Source organism: Neodiprion lecontei, chromosome 4, assembly GCF_021901455.1.
Source record: "Neodiprion lecontei isolate iyNeoLeco1 chromosome 4, iyNeoLeco1.1, whole genome shotgun sequence".
Lineage (NCBI taxonomy): Eukaryota > Metazoa > Arthropoda > Insecta > Hymenoptera > Diprionidae > Neodiprion > Neodiprion lecontei.
The window spans coordinates 17,967,783-17,993,439 of record NC_060263.1 but is presented as its reverse complement, the minus strand read 5'-3'; the positions used below and the strand labels follow the sequence as shown (position 1 = coordinate 17,993,439).

General features: G+C 37.4%; 2 protein-coding genes across 2 annotated transcripts in view; one reads left to right on the top strand and one right to left on the bottom strand.

The window, feature by feature from the left end:
* LOC107224537 (elongation factor-like GTPase 1) overlaps positions 1-25,657 on the bottom strand; it is a 105,244-nt gene that overhangs the window by 17,287 nt on the left and 62,300 nt on the right. The window lies entirely within an intron of this gene.
* On the top strand, positions 925-17,915 carry LOC107226552 (protein giant-lens). Its single transcript, XM_015667402.2, has 4 exons — positions 925-2,198; positions 15,363-15,583; positions 15,929-16,100; positions 16,508-17,915. The coding sequence occupies exons 1-4, from the start codon at positions 1,920-1,922 to the stop codon at positions 16,748-16,750; spliced, it is 915 nt and encodes a 304-aa protein (XP_015522888.1). The 5' UTR covers positions 925-1,919; the 3' UTR covers positions 16,751-17,915.

The window sequence follows — 25,657 nt, the reverse complement described above, 5'->3', positions numbered from 1 at the left end:
CTACTTTGTTTGAACAGGCGTAAACTTGTGAAGGTTTGTTGCTATTTTTTACATTGCGAGCTATAAACGCGACAGTTCTGTTTCCGAAATCAACGAGAGAATATCGTGATGGCTTGAGTTACGTATATTTTCCGTATTATCCGAGGCACGTTCTTCCCATATTACCTCGAATAAACGAGGTTCTACCGTACAGTCGTTCACGCCGGCTAATTTTTATCAAGTTTCACATCACCGTGTTTTACAGTGTACGTTGAAAATGATCAAATATTAGTCTAACTCATTCGGAGAGTACCAATGACTGAGAACGATTCCAAAGGTGCGTGTCAAGGTTCCGAAAAATCGAAACTCTGAACGTTTTAACTTCCAAATTGTCAAAACTCAAACCTCAGTCACCAGCCTTCACATGTATCGTAAAGCGTTTAACGCACATGCCGTGTGTTTAAATGTGACACTTGGTAACGTTAGAAGTTTCAACGTTTCGGAATTGCAACCGTTCGAAATATGACCATCCGGTGTAACGGTCCGTCAGACTTTTGACCATTGGGAACTGTGACCGGCACGAGATTCTGAATTCATTGACGTTCTTGGAGTGAAGTTAGGCCTGAAATTCGACGGAGCATGATGCAAATCGGCGAGAGCGAAGAACGAATGTCCACCAACCGAGTTCCGGCGGATCCGCGACACTGGATTACGTCGAGGGGGTAGCTCGGATGTACAGACGTACAGAGGGATGACAGGGGTGCACGGTATGGCGGTTGAGCAGCCTCGGAGAGATCTAGAGAGATCTATGGAGAGGAATAGAGAGAAAGAGAGAGGAGGACAGAAAGACGACGAGGAGAAGGTAGGGAGGAGGTCGAGGAGGTCGAGGAGGGGGGCACCCATTCATGCTTCGCCTCTTGCCTCCAGCCTAAGAGTCCAGTTCACGACGGCATACCTAAAGCATACCTTCGCGGGCCCAGTGGGCGCCATTCCTCTCCCGACACTCTCTTCTGCCGCTCGCGCGCTCACCCACGAGTAGTAATTCCTTATTCTTGCGATCGCGTAGTACTCGAGAATCCACAGGTCTCGCATGCCGACTCCGAACGGTACGAGCCGAGCACAAAGTTCCCGCAACAACATCACACGCTTGGCAAGCTGTGAATATAACCCAGGACTTGTCACCTGTCAAGGAGAACCTGTGAAAGTGCTTAAATACAGTGCGATAAAGAAAGAAACACGGTTTTGGATGTAGTCGAAGACATTGAGAGCATAGACGAGTCCGATACCAATGTCGATCAATCTCGACTCTGTACTTTGGCACTGTTGCACAATCGGCGCATTGAGCGTATGTTGAACGGTAGAACGTATAACTTGTCGTAATACATGTACAGTGTGTTCATACAGTTCCGAACAAATCTGGAACCGAAGAAAACGCGGTGAATTTTCAATTCGTCAAACTGTCATGAACCATTGAACCGGTAACGGAGATTCTTACAAATTCGCCGATATTCGTTTCGTAGAGTGTATTCGTTTTGTAAGAACGATAAGAACCGTTTGAGATAAATCTGGAAAAGTACCCATCATCTTTTTCTTGTCGAGGATAACGAGGGCGCGCTTCATTTCTCGATCGTGATCGTTTAACAACGAGGGCGTATCCCGCGGCTCCCTCGGCGCTTGTTTTCCAGACTCTGGGTGTTATGTGATACACGGACATATCATCACATACGTAGAAAGGAGTGACAGGCATGCGCATTGCCAACTGACGCACGTGTGTTGTTAATTAATAATAATGAATGGGATCATCAGTCGGCACCCCCTGCAGTGTACGTGAGACGCGTTTAATCGTCGGTATCGTAGCCGTAGTTCCGAGTGTACTACAAAAATTTCACTGAGAGCGTAAACAGAAGCGCGACACCGTTGTTCCTGGTTCATTGGCGAGCATGTCGTTAAATTTCGCGATGGCATCCTATGGCATCAGAATTCACTCGATCGTAGCCACCGCGCTGATAGTTGGATTGACGAATAGCAGTCTGCTCGGTGTACAAATGAACGAGACGACCGGGGAAGAATTCTTGAACGAATATCTGTCCCTCGACGAGAGCAGGTACTTGGCCGAAGTCCAAGAGTTCCGGGACACTGCGATCGAGATTGACCTCATAGACGGAAAGAGGCATCGGCATCCTCACCAAGATCAGCCCAGGGTCCTGTATCAAATTGGGGTGAGTAGGTAACGTTGGAAATAGACTTTAGTCGGGTGGCTGAAGTCGGTCTTGCTGAAACTGTGAAACTCTCCGCCAATCTATTAAGCACATCAACAGTTCATGGGACAGTTAACGACAGTTTGTCAGGCGACGAAACAAAACTGTAATGAGACCATCTCGCAAACTAGTATAACAGAGACTAATAATTTTACCGGGAAATATCGCGTCATTTGTTAATTGCAATGTAAGTGTCGCATACATGATGAGATCATCGGTGAGGGTCCTTAATATTTTCCAGAAAAAGTGTTGACACGAACTTGGTGGAAGAGTAAAAAATCGAGGGAAATGAAATGGCGTAGAGTGGCAGCCTGAGGTATGCGCACATGTGTACGGTTACATAGGTACCCTATAACCTACCCTCCTGTGCACCCAGAAGTCTGCAGGTATATTTACACAGTGTTCAAAGTCAAACATCAGCGAGCTTATCTGAAAGCAAACTCTTTAACCGTCAGTCCAAGGAGTTCTTCCTCCTGACGGTGGACCGTATATATACCTACTACCCAAGTAAATGCTGTACGTACCTATGTACCATACCATACCACACCGTACCTATCTTGCGACGAGAGAGACACTTGGGCAGTGATTCAGTCAACAGGAAGTTGAAACCAGATACGAACTTTGTATACACTAATACTTGTCCGTGGTACAAGTCACACACGTATTAGCCCGTAATACCTACTATGCGACTGTAATATCGTTTATGTTTACCCATTGATATAATATACCTTCAGTTGCGTAACGCTCGACCTCACGGAAGTGAGTCTAATGCGTTCTGCACGCGTGTGTAGTTATACATACGCGAACACAAGCTGTTGAGCTAATCGCTAATGACGAATGTGTAACTCGCGTGAAACTATCTCTTCGTTGGGTTTTAGTCTTACGACCTGGGCAAGGTCCCGAGTGTTTGCCCCGCAGCTAAAGAACCCGGGAGACAACTTTTACAGCCATTGAAACTGAATCGTTGTGATGTTTGGCAGGTGCTGAGAGACCATTTCTTTACCATCCGTCTGATTAAGGTGCAAACGATTTTCAATAGACTATTTATTTCACTTATCGTCAGACACGAAGCAGATCTCATTCCACAATATAACACGTTCTCGGCTGCTATATTGTACCATGTTACATAAAAGCTTGTACTTTAATCCCGCCAACAAAGTTGACAAACAGAATCATCGCGATTGATGATAGTTTCGAACTTCGTGGAACCGTTTCACATCAGATGAAAAAGGCAAAATAATACTGTAAACAGATTTTCTGCGAATTGTCGTTTGGCGTAATCGGTACAATTCTTGTAATTGGAGTAATCTTAGATCGATTCCACGCACGGAGAACGGGCAGGCATTTATCACGATCGATGTTACAGATTATGAGTATAATTTCCATACACAATAGTTGTGGCACACGGCCGGACCCCGTGCAGACTGACAATGAGCACGCATTGGGATGGAAAAAGGGTTGACAGAGCTGTGAAACGGTGACGGAATTGAAATCGAAAAACGGATAGACGCGTGCAGTCGTGTGCGCGTTATAGAGTAGGTATAATCTTCATGCACGTGGTGCAAAGCGCGCGTGATGGACTGGAATGATCGAGGCCGAAGGGACGCTCGACGTATGGTCGTGTATAAAATGGGGATAAAAGGTAGAAAAAGAGAAAAATGAGTGGAAGAAAAAAGGAGATAGTTTGACGGAGGAATAAAATGAAAATAACACACCGAGTGGCTGTGCAGGCAACTCGAGTGGCGCCCACGAGACGGTGGAACCTGTTGCGGAGTTGACGTCGTTCGGACGTACGGTCCAGGTCTCGGCATTTCATTCATAAGGCCAGCGAGTCTTGGTGTTGCGATCACGTCCGTTTTTTCTACACACACGCACACACGCACACTTTTACATACGTGCGCAGTTTCAACCGATCAGCGAGCGATGATGCGTGTCATTTTTCTTTGTGTGCAATGAAGCATCATCGCGGCGATGTCGCATGGGTGCAGTTTTACGATTCCATGATCGTCGCGTCGGTTTATAAGTTTTTACGAACACGTTTCTTCTTTGTATTATTTGGATTCTTCTTCAAATCGATTCCGATAGACTTCGCGTACGCCGAAATAATTGCGTTCAATTATCAGTCGGTATGAATTTCTCCCGCGTGAATTGGCTAAGTTTTTTTAATAAAAGTAAAAAAAAAATAAATAAATAAAATAAAAACAAACTGACCGATCGTTCGGTGTCAGGTTATTTATAATCTCCATCTAGTGATTTGAAAAGATTTTCAATATGAGATACCTACCGTAAGCGGGGCGACATTTCGTCAACAGTTTTCGCTAAGCGCTCGGACCGCTCTCGAAAAAAAGAAGAACCGGTCAAAATAACAGCGATCCCTGGACTTCATTCGGCACTTTTATTTTCATTGGTTAGCCGCTTCGTCCAATTTCTTTTCGTCGCTTAAACTATTGATGGAAATTACTGATTACTGATTCGAGAAAGATACCGATTAGCGTAACTAAATATTTTAGTGACTAGAAATATTCATTAATTGAGAATGCCGATTTTTTAATGACCATACCGATTAAGGGATTCATCTTAAGACAGATTGGTCGTGAATACCGATTAACATATAAGTGAAAATGCTTACTATTCTTAAGTGACGGTTAATTTATTGACTAGAAATATTGTTCAACTGAAGCACCGATTTTTTTCAAAATACTGATTATTTTTCTAGTCATACCGATTGATCGTTAAAACGACGAATCGAAAGGTCGGTATTTAAGAACCGATTAATTGGAGAATCGTTCAATAAAAACGTCAATTTGATCGGTAACAAGAAGACAAAATTTCTCAAACTATCATTCAAACCGTCCAATTAATCGTAGGTAAAATGTACAAAAAAAAAAAAAGAAAAAAAAAACAATTGAAAGGAAAAATAGACAGTCCGAGACCCGGAATTATACCGCGTTGGAAAAATGAGGTCGTCGAGTAGGGATAAAGAGGAGGTGGACATCCTTAGTAAAGAGACAAGACGCAAAGCCGTCAACCCTCCTCTGTCAGTCATCTGTTGGGATGAACGAACGAAGTGTGCAGGAGGGGCGAACTGCGCAACGAACACAGAAGCATTACGCCTGCACGTTTATACAAAGAGAGAGCGAGAGAGAAAGAGGGAGACACGAGACATACGCACGACTGCCAGGTGTCATGTTCTTCTCGGTTTGGCTGCGGTCGAGAGAAAAAGAAAAAGAAGAAGAAGAAGAAGAAGAAGAAGAAGAAGAAGAAGAAGAAGAGGAGAAGGAGGAGGAAGAACAGGAGGAGAGAAGAGTCGGGGAACCGGGAGACGCGTGGGAACTTCCGGATGGCTCATGGAGGCCACTTCCGGTCCCCCATTATTCCCTTTTAGTTTCAACCCCTGCCTCCGCACAGTGCAGGTTAGAGAGGCGTACCGCGGGAAAACGACCCCATTCGGCATGCCCCTCGTCCTCCTCCTCCTACCCCACGTCTCATCCCTCTTCCCAGTCTTCGCCGCATCCCCGATCCTCGGGCATTCATTCACCGGGCTGCTGCCTGCCTGCGCAGCCGCCTTATTCTATCGTAAAAGTCATTCATGAGACGAAATCTGGGTCAATCCGTAAACACCGAACAACGTCGTTCCCGCTTCCACGCCGCAGCTACCGAACGGCCGCGTTCCTTCGGCTCTTGCCGCCGATCAAAGCCTAGTCCTTGTGAACGTATACTTGCTGTTACGCACACGGAGATAGTCGGTCATGCGTTTATACGCCGCGTACGTCGTTGCGTGGGCTGTTTAGAATCTCGCGCGCGCGGCGCACCCGAGAACGGTGATTTTTTAATTTTTTTTTATTTATTTTTTTTTTTTTTACTTTCCGTCTTTGATTGAAAATACTTTTCTGATTTTCTTTTTACAGTCTTTCTCTTCAGATGGGTGAAAAATTACGCCCTATCTTGATGATAGATGAAATAAATATCGTTTGTACGATTTATCGATGTCAATCTTGTCGAGTAATTCAGAGAAAATTTGAGTTCAAACAAAATTGTTTAGAGTGAATGTAGGTACATTGAGAAAAATTTCATTTGTTACATTAGCTAGAGAAATTCAGTAAAACAGGTATCGTTGAAAAAACTGTTTGAATATTGTTGGAATTACGAAAAACGAGGTACGCGCAACCATTTTGAGCTATTGTCGATCCTTTTTTGGTAATTGCAACGCAAATTCAGTTCGTGAGGTTTACTCTACTCTTTTAGTTAAATAAGGCTTTAACGTCAATTTATCGTTGCACAAGCATTAAATCTTCGCCACAGTTACAAGAAAATATAGTAACAGTGATCGTAATGAGAAAGAATAGTAACGGATACTAGACTTTCCGGTAACAGCTAGAAAACTAATTTTCATTTTCTACCTAGAACTATATTTTTCGATTGTGGTAAAAAATGAGAATAGTTGAGGACTGAGCGGTAACCTGACGTAAAAATTTTTCTCCGTGTACGTGTATTCGATCATAACTTGTAAATAATTACCTCTTTTGTCAAATATTGTGGTTTAATTTAATACTTTTTTCGCTTCATCAAGTTTACATCTTTGAAATAGAAAGTGATCACCGTGAAATAGAATGGTTGCCTTTTAATATTGATTGAAAAATCTTCTTACATCGTTCTAAGAAAAATAGCCACACATGTGCCAAATTGTCTGCAGTATTACAGTCGTGAAAGTATTTCGAATTTTTCATGTAACGCGGTAAAAAATAAATGTATGTATTGCAGTTGAGTTGAACATTGATTTTGTACTCAATGGTAAAATAAAAGAAAAGAAAAAAAAAAGAAAAATATCAAACAAAGTGCTGTTGTAAGAATTCTGTGGTATACGGTTCTCTCATACAAGCGCGAGAAAGAGAGAAACAGAAAGGGAGAGGGAGAGAAAAAGAGTAAGAGAGGTTTACCTTGCGCAGCTCTTTTCTATGCATGAATACGTACCGAGCATTATAATAATATGTGCAGTACCCACGCAGATATAATACCCAGTGTACGTCTTTCAATTCGTTTTTACATTCCGCAGCCAGATTTTGTCTGTTTGAAAATCAAACCATTCGCTTATTTGTTTATTAATTCAATAGACATTTCATTAAAATTTATAATGATGATTATAATTTCACATTGTCCGTAAACTTTTTGCAGGTGGAAAAATAATATCAAATTTGCGTTACTTTGACGAAAAGCCGAATTATTATTATTATTATCATCATTAAGTTTCTCCTCGCAGGTATTGATTTCATCCACGAGGTTGATAACATGTAGTATACATTTATTTCACAATTTTCCACGAGTATCACGTTAATTAGGATAATTACATATATATATATATATATATATATAAAAAAAAATTCACCCGCAAATGACAAATTTAATAAAGCTTGTGAATTTTTATCGATGATACATCGAACCAAACAACATGCGGAAACTGGCGTAACATTTCACGTGAGATTCTGTCCAATGTAGCGTGTATTAATTGCAACGGTGAGTAAACTGTTATCACATCGGTCAAATATTATAAAGCGTGCGCGTAGAGCCGTTTAATAATTGATTGACAGAGGAGGCGAGCTTCGTTTGACATGAGCTGAAGACTCGTATAGGCATCGCTGCGTACGCATATGGTTATACGTGAATGTATACATGAGACAGGACGTCGGCGATTGCCTCATTCGCCGGATTGATTAGCTCTGAATAGAGCCATTACCAACTGGAAATCACCGCTGTTCCTTTCGCAGTCATTCACATGCCTCGTATACCGATGCATCCAACATACACGTCGCGTACATACGTCACGCATACATATGCGTGCGCATACGCAGCATCCTCAAACTTTGAAAACAGAATCATTGGATGAGATTGCCTGAGATGTGTTTGATAATCGAGTTTGTTTCGAACAAAGTTATCTTGATCGAGAAAGTTCTGTTATAATTAATGTTGTTTGATATGTTGTTCATTTTTTTTTTTACAAATTCATTCGCCATTCAATGTGGTACACTTTATTATTTCATTGGGATTAACTGAATAAAGATCTTCTTTTTTTTTTTCATTAAATGATTTTCGTCGTGTGGCTTTACATTCTGATCATTTATTTCTCTGTTTATTATACTAGGATTGTACCTTGTCTAATCCAAAAGAAAAATACTTAATACATACAAGATGTTTAGAAATTTTCTTATTCGTTATTTGAGCAATTTTTTTAAAACTTTTTTTTTCTTACTCCAACATATTCATACGCAAAAAATGACGCAATTCTTTGAAAAAAGCAACTTACGCTGATACGTTATTCTGATAAAATTTTTTAAACTTTTTTGTGCACAATTTTTTAGCTCGATTGTACAGATTAAACGTCCAATAACGATTCTTAAATGGAAAATACATTGTTGGAAGAAAATGACTTCAATATTAATTTTCCCGAAATTCTCACCGCTGCACAAATTATATTGCACATTATCATGCACACGGGTTTTCAAGTACGTTATATACGATACCCAACGTAATTGTAGCGCATATGCGAATATATGAATAATGGGAGTAATTGAGTTAACGCCACTGGTCCGTAATTCTAAATTGTACCATTACCTATCTACATATGTATCCGAACATGCAGATGCGTCGTATTTAGTGTTATTAGGAGTTTGAGAGCGAGCGTTTAGGTCATTATTATTCAACCGTGTAATCCCGCATGATATGCGAAATCAACAAGCGTTCTCACACACCAAATTATTCCCTATTATGCATCGGATGCGTAAAAATGAATAAAAAATTGTATTTCAGATAAACGATGAGATGCGAATGAACGAAATGTTTTTTTTTTTTTTTTTACGCAACGATACACAACATAAGATGAGATTTCCGTAAAAAATGTATATCAATTTGAAATTGAAAGAACGAAATGTAATTTGACAAATAATACGAATAGCGTGTGAAATTACTTAATAAATATAGTTGATGTTTCGTACGCGTGATTAATCTCGCGGTTGACGGATATCGCACGCTTTTTCAATAGTATCGATTGGCATGCAATAGTCGATTCTGGACAATTGAGCCGTTCAAGAGGATGCATTTGATTTCACATATAACAGCGTATCACGCGTTTCCAAAACCATTGTGCGTCAGCTCGTTATAACGAGGATTTTCCGCTCAATTCTCTGCCGATTAACTCGACTGGGTCAAAAGCACGCTGCGTGGTGAGAAGCATCGATTAGCCGGTATATCGATCGTTTCAATTTTTTCTCCGTTGTTCCCATCTCTTTTGCATTACGTATATAAATATTTAATCATTTTCTTATCAGTGTTCAGTTCATTTATCCTGTTCCTTTTTCTCTTTTTCCCCTTAAAATCGGCCGCCCTTCGTATCTTTCCTCGTCCGATTTTGATGAATAATCAATTTCTCAAACAGCGTTAAACGATTATAAACATTTCACTGACACCCGGAACACGGAAAGAAGAAAAAGAAGAAGACACGTTCTTAATACACGCACAGATGTGTGTATCTATTATAATACGAAATTGGTTAAAAAATAAGATTGAAAGGGAAACGGGAGAAAAAAGAAATGAGAAAAATACATCTCGAAATAGGTGAGGAGAAAAAAAAAAAAAGAAAAAAAAACACGCCACGTGGCCTTTTACGGTATAAAGCGAAAGACGAAACGGGAGACGGGGAAGGGAGGAAAAAAAAGGAAAGAAAGAAGGAAGGAGGGAATGAAGGAAGAAAAAAAAAAACGAAAAAAAAAAACAGGAAATAAAAAGGAGCGAGATTTAGGGTCGAGAGGGGTGTTATTTCGGCTACCTGCTCTTCGCCTCCCTTCTCCTCCACCATCCTGCATCCGTCTTATACGTTTCCGAGTAAATCCGGTAGCCAAGTTTCAGCCCCCTCCCCACGCACATACACACACACACAGACGCGGAAACGAATATCCCGCGTCTTGTTTGTTTTTGTCCTTTATCGTTGATGCTGATGCTGTTGCAGGTGTGGCTAACCGCTTGCGCACGCACCTTAAAATCTAATACAACACGTATGCGTATGTAAAAGTTATAATAGACAGATATAAACGTCGAGGGAAGGAAAAGGAGACGGGGTGGCACCCCCTTTGCCAACCCCGTCGTTTAACCTCGCACACGATTTTTTCAGCGTTTCCGGTTACGTGATTTCCCTCTCAGAGTTCACTTCATTCATTCGTTCGTTCTTTCTCTCTCTCTCTCTCTCTCTGTCGCTTTTCTTGTTCCCTCTTATTTCTTCCTCCTATGTAATTCCTCTTCCGCATGCCGCGACTTCGAGGAGCTGATTGTGACTTGTGCACTTGCCCAGATTGCGAAACAAGATATAGTAGCTGGTACGTGTATAATTTACGTTGCGAAGACTTTGCAGTATTATACAGGACAGGTGGCTGTTTGAGTTGGTCGCGAGAAAAATTGTAATGTTTTTGTATGTTTAAGTAACAAAACTGCAGGGTTAATTACAGTAACCTGTATAATGTACCTTAGCGAATAAGACTATGATTCGCGTTTAGCCCGCTTTTTTTTTTTTATTTTTTACCGAGATTACGCAGGAGAAAAAGAAAAAAAATTATTTGTTTATGCTCTTTGGAAATATTTTTTTTCGCAACTTTTTGCTATTCTTTCGTTTAATGAACGGCGAACTTTGACTCCTTAGTAGATATATGAATCATGGAGTTTCATTTATAACTTTTAACAATTAAGACATTGTTTTATAATATGTTTGCTATCTGATTAAGAGTGTGCAGAAACTTTTTTTTTCCTCAATCGGAGAATAATAATTTATCTAGTTTTAGTACGAGTACCGAATTATTATCAGTTTTCTATGAAGCAGTGCGTGAAAAGTTTGATATTCGAGGATGATTTTGAATTGACGTAATAGATAAATAAACGCGCGAAGAGAAAACAGAAGAAATAAAAAAAAAAAAAAAAAAAAAAAGAAAAACACAAACACTGAACAAAATCGTTGCAAAAATTAATTGTACTAAACCCAGCGGTCAAGTTGAATCTAATAATTTACCCTTTATGCTTGAATTTGACAAGATAAGGAATGTTCCAAGTTGACGCATACTGATCAATATTAAAAATGACTAACTAAAAAACAAGCACAACAAAACAAATAGAAAAAAAAAAAAAAAAAAAATAAAAACCAACGATAAAGACGTTTGAGACTAGAATTTGCACAAAAGTTGTAGTAAAATGTGTTTCCCCCGTTGTTGAAATTGCTCAACTATGTAAATTGCGAAAAACTTGCGAGCGATAAATTAATGCAAGTTTGATATTATGACGTCGATAAGATTGAAGCCGCGTGGATGGAAGCACGTGGGTCGAATTACACGATGAGAGAGGGCGGAAACACCTTACTCGATCTGATCGGTCCAACACGTTGGCCTCGTAAGCGGCATTCGACGTGTTTTGCGTTGTCGACACATACACGCGTTTCTTTAAACGCGCGCTATATGCCGGATTTAAATGCGTAATACGGTCAGGTAGGCAGGCAGGTAGGCAGGTAGACGAATATACGGAGATATACAGACGAATAGATGAATAGATGAATAGGTGGACAGATAAATAGGTAGATAAGTGGGTAGATAAGTACCTTGCAGCTGTTACGTGTGTTAGCGGTGAGCCGATTCTTTTATTTTCCTTTTTTTTTTTTTTTGTTTTTTCAACCTTGTTTCATCTTATTTTTCGAATAACCAAGCAATTAATATCGGCGCGTACTATAAGGCGTTCCGTGCCAAATCTATCTACCAACGTTTTGCTTTTATATTTGATCTTGACGTTTATTCCATATAATTTTGTTTGCAAGATTTTGTTTACGAAATAAGGAAAAGGAAAAAAAAAAAAAAAAAACATTGGGTGAAATTTGTGACTCGAGGAGGTTAGTCGGTCCAACATCGGTACTTTGTATTAATATTGGAACGAGATAATAGCGTGTCGATAAATTATTACATCATGATATTCATAAGCCACGATATTTTGAAAAAGGCAAGGATTAAAAAATATCGGAATCGTGAAAAAGAGGAGAGATATCAATGCCTCATCGAAAATCGCTTTGAAATAGTTAAAAATTTAGTAGGATCGTTCGATTTCAATATTCTTCTACAAAGCGACTTGAACGGATTTTCCATATTGTCAATGTTCACATTAATATTCAAACGATGCTGGTATAACGATAAAAGTTTTTAAAATTGTTTCGCCGAATTTGACTAAAGAATATAGTCTTCCGGAAGAAAAAGAAAAAAAAAAAAAAATTATCCATATCGTAGACATCGCTGCGTAATTCTAAATTTTCGTTTATAATACCAGTATATTCCATGTGTTTGCATTTTCAAAGATATATATAATACAACAATACGTCAAATACCAAATGCGTTACCGTCTCGCAACAACATTCGTAAAAAGTATCGATTGATTCTGGCGGTGAGTTTCGCTTGAAAGAAAAAAAAAACGAAAAAAAAAAATTTCAAATCGAACAACAGTTGCGATGCAAGAGAAGGCGGAGAAAAGCCTAAGAAAATTGACCAACAATAAGAAACACGCAGCTGTGCGCGCTTTTTGGCGCTGTTAAAACGAGTCGAAAAATACATCCTCCATCCTGTACACGTGCAGCGGTTAAATATCAGTGTTGGTCAGTCGAACGTTGGCTGGGAATGGCCTGCGCACAGACGGTATAATGAGGCACCTACATACATAGACGCATAGATACACGGATAGACAGATAAAGGTACGCAGGGTACGGGCAGAGAATAAACCGAGGTTCTATAACGCGGAGGAGGCTGCAAGGAGCCGTTGGGCTACGGCAAAGAGGTGGTTATTGGACCGGAAGCTGGGCGCCCGGGAGGCACGCCGAGCAAAAACACCTCACTGGACCACTCCGACGAGCCGCCTCCTTCCCCGCCTCGCTTCAGGTCTTCCGCTCCAATCTCCGCTGCTCCCTCTCTCTTTTTTTCCTTCAGCCTCCCGCTCCTCGCACGGACGTCACAGGTTACAGTGCCGGGGGCATTGCGGCTGAAACGTAGGTGTGCGATAGGTGTCCACCCTTTGACCCTTTCCCAGAACCACCCGATATGACGGAAAAGCGGAACTGACCGTGCAGTCCCAGTCATCGACGATCCCGGACATAAAACGTCGTCGTTGTTTAACAAGCGGGGGAAAATCGGATTGATCTCGAGGAGAGGTTTCGATGAAACTTTCCTCGGATGTGACGGAAAGAAAAAGAAAAAAAAAAAAAAGAAAGAAAGAAAAAAGTAATATTAACAGCGTTTGGTAGGTCTGGATACGATAAACCGAATTACTTGGACAATTGTGATGAAAAATCAAACTCCTGGCAACTATTTTTAAACCTTTTATGAAATAATGCAAGTTTAACGGGCGAGTAACGTTGCGAAAATTTTGTTTTAGACAAGTATTCGCAACTTTGACTTGTTGAGATAGAATTTGGAACAGATTGAAAACTCTTAAGAGTTCCGGACGGATTATAATTGAAAGTTTCGGAAAATATTCGTTCAAAGATGCGAATCTTTTAAATTTCACCGATGTCTATCCTCTTACGGAAACGTGTACGGCGATTTTCAAAAAAATCGATGCAGTTCGAAATCGATTCACTTGCACAACCAAAGTTTGTGTCGCATCGAAAAACATGTAAGAATGTTATCCATTCCGTTGATCCGGTATGATTTGAACAGATCTTCATTGCGTGACGGCGGTAAAAATGGAAAGACAATCTGACAAATTTATTCGCAGATCGGTGTTTTTTTTTTTTCTTTTTTTTTTAAATCCTTAATTTGAATATTTGATTATACCTGTTAACGTAGTTCTTTTTGTTTTCAAAACCTAGGGTTAAAACGTGAGGAATGGTTCGTCGAAGAATATGAGACGTCGTAAAAATTTGTTTCTTGTAAAATGAAATGTGCGTTAAAATTAAATCAGTATTTAGTTTTCTTTTTTTTTTATGATAAATGCGTGGAAAATTTGATTTTTGGTGTCTGTAACACGTGCCTAAAATGGCCATTTGCAGCGCTGTTGTGACGTTTGAAACATATCGCTTGCCTAACGGCATAAGGTCGTAAGCGTCAAAAATGCGATTTTAGTGGCAAAAGGGCGTGGGGTTTTATTTTTTTTTTACTTTTTATCATCATTAAATCTCTGAAAATGATCGAAAGGTATAGTTGAGTGGAAATCAAGCGTTTGCAAATATAAAGGCGCAATGGCAAAAGCTCGAATGTCAGGTAGATGCGACCTTTTTACGTAAATAAGTCGAAATCTGCACAAATTCAGATATGTTATAAAAAAAAAAATCCTCGAAGATAAACACAGAAGGATGTAACAGCCGATTTTTTTTTTGCACATGATTTAAAGACTAATGAAACGCATAAACAATTGAAACGAACAAAGTTATGCAATGAGAATGTCTATTTTCTGAACGTCGATTGTCCAAATCGTCAATTATCGGAATTACAAGACTAGTGATAATAATTTTTGGCCGTTAGGCCCTTATGCAATTACCACAGTAGATCATTTTTCAATTTTCATCAGGATCAAAAGGTCCTATCTATCAGCACATACGACCGTTTGCTTTTAGTTGATAAATTTATACTTGATCTCGAAAAAAAAAAAAAAAAAAAAAAATAAATAAAAGGGAAAAAATGCATTCGCGATCAAAAATATTACATGCAATTAGTGACGAAACTCGGAAATGGTGATTCACGTGCGATCTGCGCAGTTGTATCCGACTTGCCTGCTTTTCGTACTCGCGCGCAGACCGATCGTTCACAGCTTTTCGTCACTCGTTGCATAAAGTACTATTTCACGTTCCCGATCATTTCAAAGTGCGAAAGTTGAAATAAATATTGGAGTAAATCGTGTAATACTGAATTTTGAAAATTTAGTCAACAGTTTACACCGACGAGTGTACCTTACACTAAATTTAAAAATTATCAAACACTTTTGCTTTCGTGTGCGAAACATGTTCTCAGCATTATTTTCATAAAGAAAATAATCCCGAAATTTTCACGATTCTCCGAGAGTTTCCCCTGCGTTTTATCTCTTTTCGTTCAACTTACTAATTTCCCCTATCGTTTTTTTTTTCAAATACAGGAAAGCGAACAGGAACTACCCGAGTGTTCGGACAGGAGCGAAGTCTGCAGCAAGGTGGATTTATACGGGGCACCATGGGTGGAAAGGCAGTGTCGGTGCCCCGGCGGAAGATCCTGTCCCAGCAGTCTTCACGCCGACGACGGACACACGATAGTCGACAAAACGCGACAGTACAAACTTTGCGAACCGGTGAAGCGACTGCCGATTTGTCGTTACTTCAAGTAAGGGTTTCTGTTTTTTTTTTTCTTTCCTTTACCTTCTCTCAATAATCCGCAATATTGTTTCCTCCTCTAAACGTTCAAATGAAATAATACTTTGTTTGCTTTATCGTACCTTCGATACGTAACAGAAATTTGTCGTTGTACGATTTTTTCACATGAATTTTATCGGTATGTTGGAAAAATTGGGGAAGTAAAAAAAAAAGAAAAAAAAAAAATGTATACCAAGGTAAACTTTGCGTATACATACCGTAAATTTCGGGAATCATCGAAGAAATTCAAATAAATAAATAAATAGAAAATGGAAAAAAAGAGTGAAACTCATTGTCATAATTTTTGCTTGCTCAGGGACGTTACGTGGACTTTGGCACCGGGTGGAGGTCCAGGAAACGCGACGGTTCAACGTGTGCATTGCCGATGTCGGCCAGGCAGCGTTCCCTACCTCGTGAGGAGGCAGCAGCACGTTTCGCCCGAAGGAAATCCAGGATTCATATACGCCTTCGCGTGCTCTCCGCAAAGCGTGAGTAATTTTTTGCATATTTTTTTTTTTTTCACGCTTCTCGCAAAATTTTATCAAAGAACAAAACGGAAAGAGAGAAAAAAAGCTGTGAAAAAAGCCGAACGAAACAGGGAACGGATTTGCGGATCTCGCATCGTGTACTTTTGATTGAAAATAAATCAATCTCCCCGAGCATTAATATGCCAATGATTTTACTCGTTCATTAGACGGTGTTTTGTTTTTATTTTTTTTAGAAACAATCATCGTCAGTGAGATTATTAAAACTCAAATTACGTTCAAACATACATTTCGCGACTGTAAATATTCGCCCGAAGAGACGTCCGGATAGAAAAACGCACGAATGCGTTGTGTAATAAGAACACGGTACACCGACGTATAAATAATCCGTATAATCTATTTACATACAGAGATTACGTTGCCAGCACAAAGAGCCCTGCCGCCTTTTCACCGTGCGGAAAAGACGGAGTCCTCAGCTCGAGGAAGTCAACGCATCGCCATTGTGCCAATGTCCGAAGGGTCACCGGTGTCCGAGACGTCACACCGACCCGGGATCATTGCCGGCACGCTCGTACTCCGGTGTTTTAGAAATAAAGACGTACAGCGGCTACTGCGTTCCCTCCCATCACTCCGAGCCCGTTTACACCCTCTAAACATCGAAATTTCATCCATATTCTCTCCTTTCCTTTCATTCCTATTGTTATTTTCTCATTATCTATTTTTTTTTTTCATTTCTTTTTTTATATATATATATATATATATTATTTTTGTTTATAAAACTTCTCGAAAATATCCTCAGTCGTTGTTCGTACGCGAATTATATGTATATTATGTAGCGTAAAATGAATATGAATATGTATGTTGTGTGAAAGAGCAGCAAGAGAGAGAGAGAGAGAGAGAGAGTGTGAGTGAGTGAGAGAACAGATTTTTTTTTTCTTTTTGTTTCATTTTTTCATATCATCATTCTTTTCTAAATCTTTATTTATCTCCCTTTTTTCTTTCTTACTCTTACATTCCATTCTGACCTGCTGAAATTACCTGAAAATCGGATATAGTGTGTTAATCGTAGTGTCGGTTTAGTAATGTGTAGTATATTACGTAGAGACATAAGCGCACACCTACAGGGTGATTGGGAACTATCGCGCCACAGGCTAGAAATGTCTTACTCGTGAAAATTTGTGGCTGAAACGTTTCTCGCTTCGGATAGGAAGCTTGTCGATTGCGAGTTACGGCCGTTCGTAATTGGCCAATCCGATAGCATCTGTAGCTCGGGAAAACGGCTGTAATTCCTCGCAAACGATAAAGTTTCTATAAAAAAATTAAAAAACTTACGGCTGCAGATTATCACAAGAAACGCATTGGTTGTCTATGGAGTGATAGTCCTGGTTCACCCTGTACATAGTTATAATACAAAATGTGTAACAGAGCCTTGTAAAGGTCGCGATAAGATATATAGACGCATGTTGTATAAATAATAAGGTAGAGAGAAAAAAAAAAATGACAAACAATATATGTACCTACATACATGTGGGAAAGGCGCATTTTATTTGAATTGCGCATTTCATCTCATACGAGGTGCGGACAAGTTTTCCCTCTCGGAAAAATATCGTTTCGGTGTTATTTAATTTGTTGTTGTTGTTGGTTTTTTTTTTTTTTTTTTCTGCCCCCTAGTACTGTATATATCAGGATATGTGACCGAAGATACGTTACGGGGATGAAAAGTACGGGATTTAAAATTGTCGAATAAGAGAAAGAAGAGAAAAAGAGAAAAAAAAAAAAACGTTGAAATAAGTTCAATCTGTACAGTTCGAATCGATTCCAAGCTTTGACATAATAGCATTTGTTATACGTAATATATAAATTGCATGTATAATATATATAAATATCTATAGTATACCTATAATATATGTATAAGGTATATGATGTATAAAACACGGAGCTGCAGTGCGCCTCTCTTATCTTCAAAATTCGCGAGAAGAAAGTTTGAAAAAGGAAATGAGAAAAGGACGGAAAAAAATACAACAAAAGAGAACAAAACATTTAATTGAATAAAAAAAAAAAAAATTAAAAATAAAAGCTTCTTACTTGTACATAGAATGTATAGACAGACCGTTTACCGATTGATTATTTTTCATCTATTTTATAATAATTATTGCAAATATCTATATTATATTGCCATTATTGTATAATAACAACACATATTATTAGCGTTATTAAAATCATGTCCTGTAATGATAATTATTATTTTCTTTTTACCATTTATTGTTATATCATACGTTATTATTATTATTATTATCATTATTATTGTTATATCGATACATTATAAGCATACATATTAAAAATACTGTCGATTATTATCATCATCATCATCATCATCATCATCATCATCATCATCATCATCATCATCATCATCATCATCATCATCATCATCATCATCATCATCATCATCATCATCATCATCATCATCATCATCATCATCATCATCATTATTATTATTATTATTATTATTATTATTATTACTATTACTATTATTACGGTATAGATTTAGATGTTATGTAATATAAATCATAGTTGTCACGGTTAATAGCGATGATCGTTATTATTAAAGTTATTAGGTAATATCAATATTGATTATTCCCGTTGTTGTTGATAATGATGTTGTTGTTATTATTATTATTATTATTATTATTGCTATTATCGATATCAGTATCGTTGTAGTTATTATTATCACCATGATTATAATTATTATTGCTATTATTACTGCTATCACTGCAGTTATTTTATTAATATTGTCATTATTATTATACGACACGATTCACTATTATAATATATAACGTAATAAAATATACATGTATAATTGTATACACCTTCCACCTGTACCTTCAATCTACATATACCCTATTCAGAAATTGTATTTTACGCGTTTGCATAGGTTTTAATATACGCACATATAATATATCCGTTTGTAATGAAACGGGTTAGCTACGATCAACGGTGGAAATGTTAGGCTAAACAAATCGCGAAATAATTCTGAACGAGAAGCGAGAGAAATATAAATAAGAAGGATATGAAATAAATAGTATTAGATAGAATTTTGTTGAAAGTTGACGGAAGAAGATACAAAAATAAAAAGAAAAAAAAAAAACAAGAATCTACTAAATTAGTTTTCATTAATTACACGTACTTAGTTACCGTAATTAAAACAGAATATTTACCTATACGGCGATGAAAAAATCGAACATGAATGGTATGATTTTTTCATGCATATTCAGAAAAGCGCGAGTTATTAAAAACCCCGGAAGCTTTTCGTCGCAAATTTTTGAATGGAAATTTTTGCTCAACATCTCGCAGATAACAGAATTGCAATTAAAATCGTTTAAATTTAAACTAAAAATAAATTCCGGTAGACGTGCAACGTCTTTGGATTGATCGATGTCGTATGCTATCGCGATTTTTAAGCATACACGTATCAGACGACGTCGACGGCTTGAAACGTGTTACATATCAAAGAAAATTTATATCTAACCCATCAGACAGTAAAATTCAAGGTTACAGACGTTCAAAGTGATGCGGAAAATAATTACATGACATTCCACAAACCAGCCAAGTCTTGTAATGATTCTGAGATTGGGAATTACATACTATGTACACAAATGGGATAGTATCATAGACAGTTTAATGAGTGCCCTGGTTAATTTTGACGTTGTCGTATAACGTCTCCAAATATTGAACTCCACGTATTTCAAACACGGAGAAGGTCTTAAGGGGGAATTTCAGTGTGACAGGCTGAAAAATGAGGTATTTTTTGGGAATTTTTTTTTTGAAAAACGGCTCGATCGAATTATTTGGGATTTTGTGTATTTATTATTGAAGCATTGAAGTATACGAGGAAATTTGTTTTTTTATTTGTAGTACATTTTATAAAGCAGAGGAGCGGTCGCAAAATGGCATCTCAAAAAAAAACAAAAAACTTTCCGACGGTTGACTACATAAGTGAAGGGTTAGAATTCTCGACCTCGTGGATAATATATTATTGAATCTTGGTGAGCGGTCAATTATATGTATAACGTATTTTTTATTAACGTTTCGGCCCGGATATCGGCCCTCCTCAGAACGATTAATTTATTTATTTAACTGTCAAGAACAAAATAAATTTTTTATAAGAAAAGTACAATCAGACATTAAATACTATAGATGTAATACTATTAAGGCTATTGTATATTATAGGTTAGTGAGTACAAATTGATTAATTGTTATGATTGAAAAAAGATAGGCTTAGAGAGTAATTTACCTTTTTATAGGAAGGGGATTAAGATACAAGTCGAATTCATAAAATACAATTTGTCGAGCCAAAGTTCTTCGAGTAACAGTAGTCATTGTCGGCTCCTCCGGTTGTTTAAAGTGTAGGAGTTACAAATTGGAGGTAATTAATTAAAAAAACTATGTATCATCACTGTCTATATGTCAATCTATTAAAAAAGTTTTAAAGAAAAGTTTTTATAGCAGTTAAATTAGTTTACGCAATGTCCAAGAAAGTGGTACTGGGATCATTACGACCCTGTTCTCCATGTCTAACAAAAATTTTGTTGAACCGATTGGGTCAACTGGTGAATAACGACTGATGGGAGAAACAAATATGACCCAGAGTGAAGGTGAACCAGATATAAACATACCTATATAAAAAAACCAAAAAAATTATATAAATAAACCTGTGCCATGGGGACAATAATTTTATGTGTATAGTTAAGGTTAAACAGTGTGTGATATGTGGGCGGAGATTAGCGGTTTGTAAATATTGCTAAGATGTTCAACATCTTGTCTGAGGTTAACGGAATTAGTGTGTCCTACAATATTGCACATTTCTAGTAATAACCTTTTATAATAATTAGGTTCTTCACAGAGGATGTTTGTATTGTCATAGCTAAAAGTATGTTGTTTATTAGTCACATGTTTTGTTAGAGCAGTGTCCGATCGGACAAACTGGCCGCCATCTAAACACCAGAATCAAAGAACATCAACGCAATGTACAAGAGAATGAAGAACGTCACACTGCTCTAACAAAACATGTGACTAATAAACAACATACTTTTAGCTATGACAATACAAACATCCTCTGTGAAGAACCTAATTATTATAAAAGGTTATTACTAGAAATGTGCAATATTGTAGGACACACTAATTCCGTTATCCTCAGACAAGATGTTGAACATCTTAGCAATATTTACAAGCCGCTAATCTCCGCCCACATATCACACACTGTTTAACCTTAACTATACACATAAAATTATTGTCCCCATGGCACAGGTTTATTTATATAATTTTTTTGGTTTTTTTATATAGGTATGTTTATATCTGGTTCACCTTCACTCTGGGTCATATTTGTTTCTCCCATCAGTCGTTATTCACCAGTTGACCCAATCGGTTCAACAAAATTTTTGTTAGACATGGAGAACAGGGTCGTAATGATCCCAGTACCACTTTCTTGGACATTGCGTAAACTAATTTAACTGCTATAAAAACTTTTCTTTAAAACTTTTTTAATAGATTGACATATAGACAGTGATGATACATAGTTTTTTTAATTAATTACCTCCAATTTGTAACTCCTACACTTTAAACAACCGGAGGAGCCGACAATGACTACTGTTACTCGAAGAACTTTGGCTCGACAAATTGTATTTTATGAATTCGACTTGTATCTTAATCCCCTTCCTATAAAAAGGTAAATTACTCTCTAAGCCTATCTTTTTTCAATCATAACAATTAATCAATTTGTACTCACTAACCTATAATATACAATAGCCTTAATAGTATTACATCTATAGTATTTAATGTCTGATTGTACTTTTCTTATAAAAAATTTATTTTGTTCTTGACAGTTAAATAAATAAATTAATCGTTCTGAGGAGGGCCCATATCCGGGCCGAAACGTTAACAAAAAATACGTTATACATATAATTGACCGCTCACCAAGATTCAATAATATATGACTACATAAGTGCCACAGCAAGCATCTGAACTCAAAAATTCAAAAAGATTGTGAAATTATAATAGTATAGATATCGCAGCATCGTAGGAAATTTGAAAATTTTGATTGGAAAAAGAATGGCGGCCATTTAAAAAAAAAAATAAAATCGAATTGTACACAAAAAATTTGCAGTAAATTATGAATTAAAAAAAAGTAAACAATTAAAAAAAAAAAAAAACTCTACGATGCGACGATAGCGATAAGTTTTCTGAAGAGAATCCTTTTTGAACGAAGTCGATTGGACAAAATTTGACAGAGTTATGCTGTCAACCAGGTCAAAAAACATGGTTTCGAGAAAAACGCGTCTAAAGTTTCGAGAGGATAAAATTGAATGATGTAACTTAAATGTTAATATAAAACAAGCGTCGACGCTTGGTGCCAATTTCGAATACTTCTAAGCCGAATATTGCTTTTAAAATTTCTAGGCATATTCTTAAAGGTCAAAACTATCTATTTAACCAAAAAAAAAAAATCGATTTTTTTTTTCACACTGATATTCCCCCTTAACAACTCGATTTTATACACAATTTGTTTATTTCCTGGAGCGCAGAAACGACGGAGTGCTTGTCCTGGAAGTCGAGTTTCACCAGGAAGCGGACCCGGAGCGCAAGATCCAGGAGGTAGAGAATCCGGTATTCGAAATCTGCGGAGCGCGATTTTCATACGTCCGCTTTACTCCACGGTTGTTTCTAGACTGAGGAATTCGGCTAGCGGATTTTAGATCGATGACGTCAAGAGAAAGAGAAATTTTGGGTGACGTCACTTTCTGAACATCCGAACATCCAAAATTTGGTTTCGGACTTTAATACTATGTATGATATTATCCGATGTATGATGTATGATGTATGATGTATTTAGAGATACCTCATCGCGATTTTCTATTTCCCATTTAAAAAACGTGGCAAGTTTTTTTTCTTCAACTTTCGAATTTTATAACTTGTCAACGCATTAGTGTACCGATGAGACCAGAACGTATTTTTTCAGGGAATCGAACGCTCCGCAAAAAAGGTAACTTACTACTTGACTTTTGAGCTTAACCAACTTTCGAAAGTATGGATTTATCGTAAAATGAACTTGGACCTTGTTGTAGAGGATTCAATTATATCAATGTAAAGGACGTTGTGTTTGTACAATAACGTATCCTTCTTCTAATAAAAGCCGTACGAGGAAAGGTGGCATACAGTATGCGTGTATAATCTATGAAACCACACGCATGCGTTATAGCTCACGGTTATTATGTTACACGGATATTAAAGTCGCGGTATTAGCCGGGGAACGCGGATCTTCCACAGTAAGGAATACATACAACGGAGAAGGAGAATTAGAGAAGAAGAGGCGAGAAGATGAAATTACGAATTCTTTGAAGACGTCGATAATATTGGGAATCTTTATTACCGTCGCGAGAGGAAATGGAAAACCGATAAGTCGATGTATTCAAATTGGTTAAAATCAAATATCTCGTAAACTGCAGTGCTAACTAATCTGGAGAATATGAATCCTGCTCATTGGTACATGATATACTTCTGCTTATACATATACATATATGGGAATATTATATGTTGCATACGCAATATATATCTGTATAAAATTGACTGGCCACATTTTGCTTGAAAATTCGACGAGTTTCGCAAAATGAATCTCAGACGATTTTTGTTTTCTTTCATTTTTTTCTCCCTCATTTTCTACAGACTGAATATCGAATGCTGTATAATGAGATGGTTTCTTGATCAGGTCTTTGATGTGTCTCTAAAAAATTACAATACGTTGGACGAATGTTTTAAATATATTCAGCCCGGAATTAGATTCGATTTCAAACAGGAGCGTCGATGTACATTTTTCTTCATTTTGATATACATTACAATTGCAATGTATATGTAATAAGTTCTAAGTATCTGATGGTCGAGCGTACAAAATTACAAGTGTTGAAAAATGTATTGAAAAAATTGTATTTTCAACTTTTTTCTCCTGGTAAGTGATAAAATTGCTTTTCGAACTTTCGGATGTAACAGATTTGCGATTATAGAAAACTTATGAAGGATTATCAAGAATACACGGAATTTGACAATAAATTAGCGTGCCATAACCTCAAAGTGAGTGGGACGAATTGATTGAAAAAAAAAAACATCCATGGGGTATTCCATTTCAATTCAATCAGGTTCTGACACTCATTTTTCTGTTTTTCCCAAAACTTTTTGCGGGTGTAGCAAGATTTTTTTCCCCGAAATATCTCCTAATTCTAATGACGCTCAAAAGTCACGGAAAACGCTCTTATTGTAAATTCTGAAGAAAATTACGAAAAAGTACTGTATTTTATTCCGATTTTTTAGGTGTAAAACCCACGATAAACGATCTCTGTTTGAGCGTCTAATACAACATTCTTTATTTAACCGAAACGCGAAAAAATGTTGCTTTTTAATATCGATTATGAAGAAGACAATAGAAAAGAAAAGATATTATTTACCGTCATTGTTCTTGTGCCAAAATAATCGGATTACAATACAGTATTTTTGATATTTTTCTTTTCCAGATTTTACAATAAGGGTATTTTTTACAACTTTTGACAGTCATTGCTTGTAGCGAATTTTGCTTTAGAAAAATTTCGTGAAAAACAAAAAATATGAATTTACCGGGTTGAGTTGACACGGAATGCCCTACATATTTTACAAGGGTTGATATTGTTTTAGGTATTACTCAGTAGAGGAAAAGTGCAAAATACGATTTCAACTTGTTTACTCGATCGGTAATACTCCACAGATATGCAAGGAGTATCGGGCAAATGGCAATGCGTATCTATATGCCGGGTTGCCTAGCGCACGGAGATTTTATTGATCGACTAGTTTATCTCTGTCCGAAACGGACTGAAGTTAATTAAACTGTTATTTTAATAAATACACTTGTCCAACGATGGAGACAATAAAGTATCATTGATTTTTGCTGGATGAATCCAAATTTCTACTGGCATGCGGTGGTGAATTTTTTCTTAAATTCTAGCGATTTATAAATTTGCAAAATTGTGAGTATTGTATATGAGAAACAAAAAAAAACAAAAAAAAAAAAGACAAGATTCAAACAAATATAGACGCTGTATGAAGGGGTTATACTAGCTTTGCTGTTTCGGAGATCTCGACAATTTGAATATATTCAATATCGAATGAAAAAGAATTGTTTAAGCTATAAATTTTGTATAAAATGGCGAATTATTAGAGGAATTTTTATTTTTCATGATTAGAAACGAATTCAAGTAATTTTAGCTATATAAACACGAAATCAAACAACCGCATTTACTTAGCTCATATTAATTATCCACATGTCTGTGTGCCAAGGCATCAAAATTTCATAATCCGTGAATAATCGAGGCTCCGGTGGAATATCTAACGATAAATGTCTAAAAATAAGTAGGTTATCATACTGCATACCACGTAGTTCCGCAGAGATTCGAGGCTATTATTCTAATCTAGAAAATATGACCACGCAGTATTATTATTATTATTATTATTGTTGTTGTTATCATCATGAAGTTTCAACGAATAAT

Excerpts from the sequence above, each read along its gene's own strand:
- LOC107226552 (XM_015667402.2), top strand. The coding sequence starts at position 1,920 with ATGTCGTTAAATTTCGCGATGGCATCCTATGGCATCAGAATTCACTCG. Across the intron at positions 2,199-15,362 it reads GGGTCCTGTATCAAATTGGG|GAAAGCGAACAGGAACTACC; the intron begins GTGAGTAGGTAA and ends TTTCAAATACAG. Across the intron at positions 16,101-16,507 it reads TCGCGTGCTCTCCGCAAAGC|AGATTACGTTGCCAGCACAA; the intron begins GTGAGTAATTTT and ends ATTTACATACAG.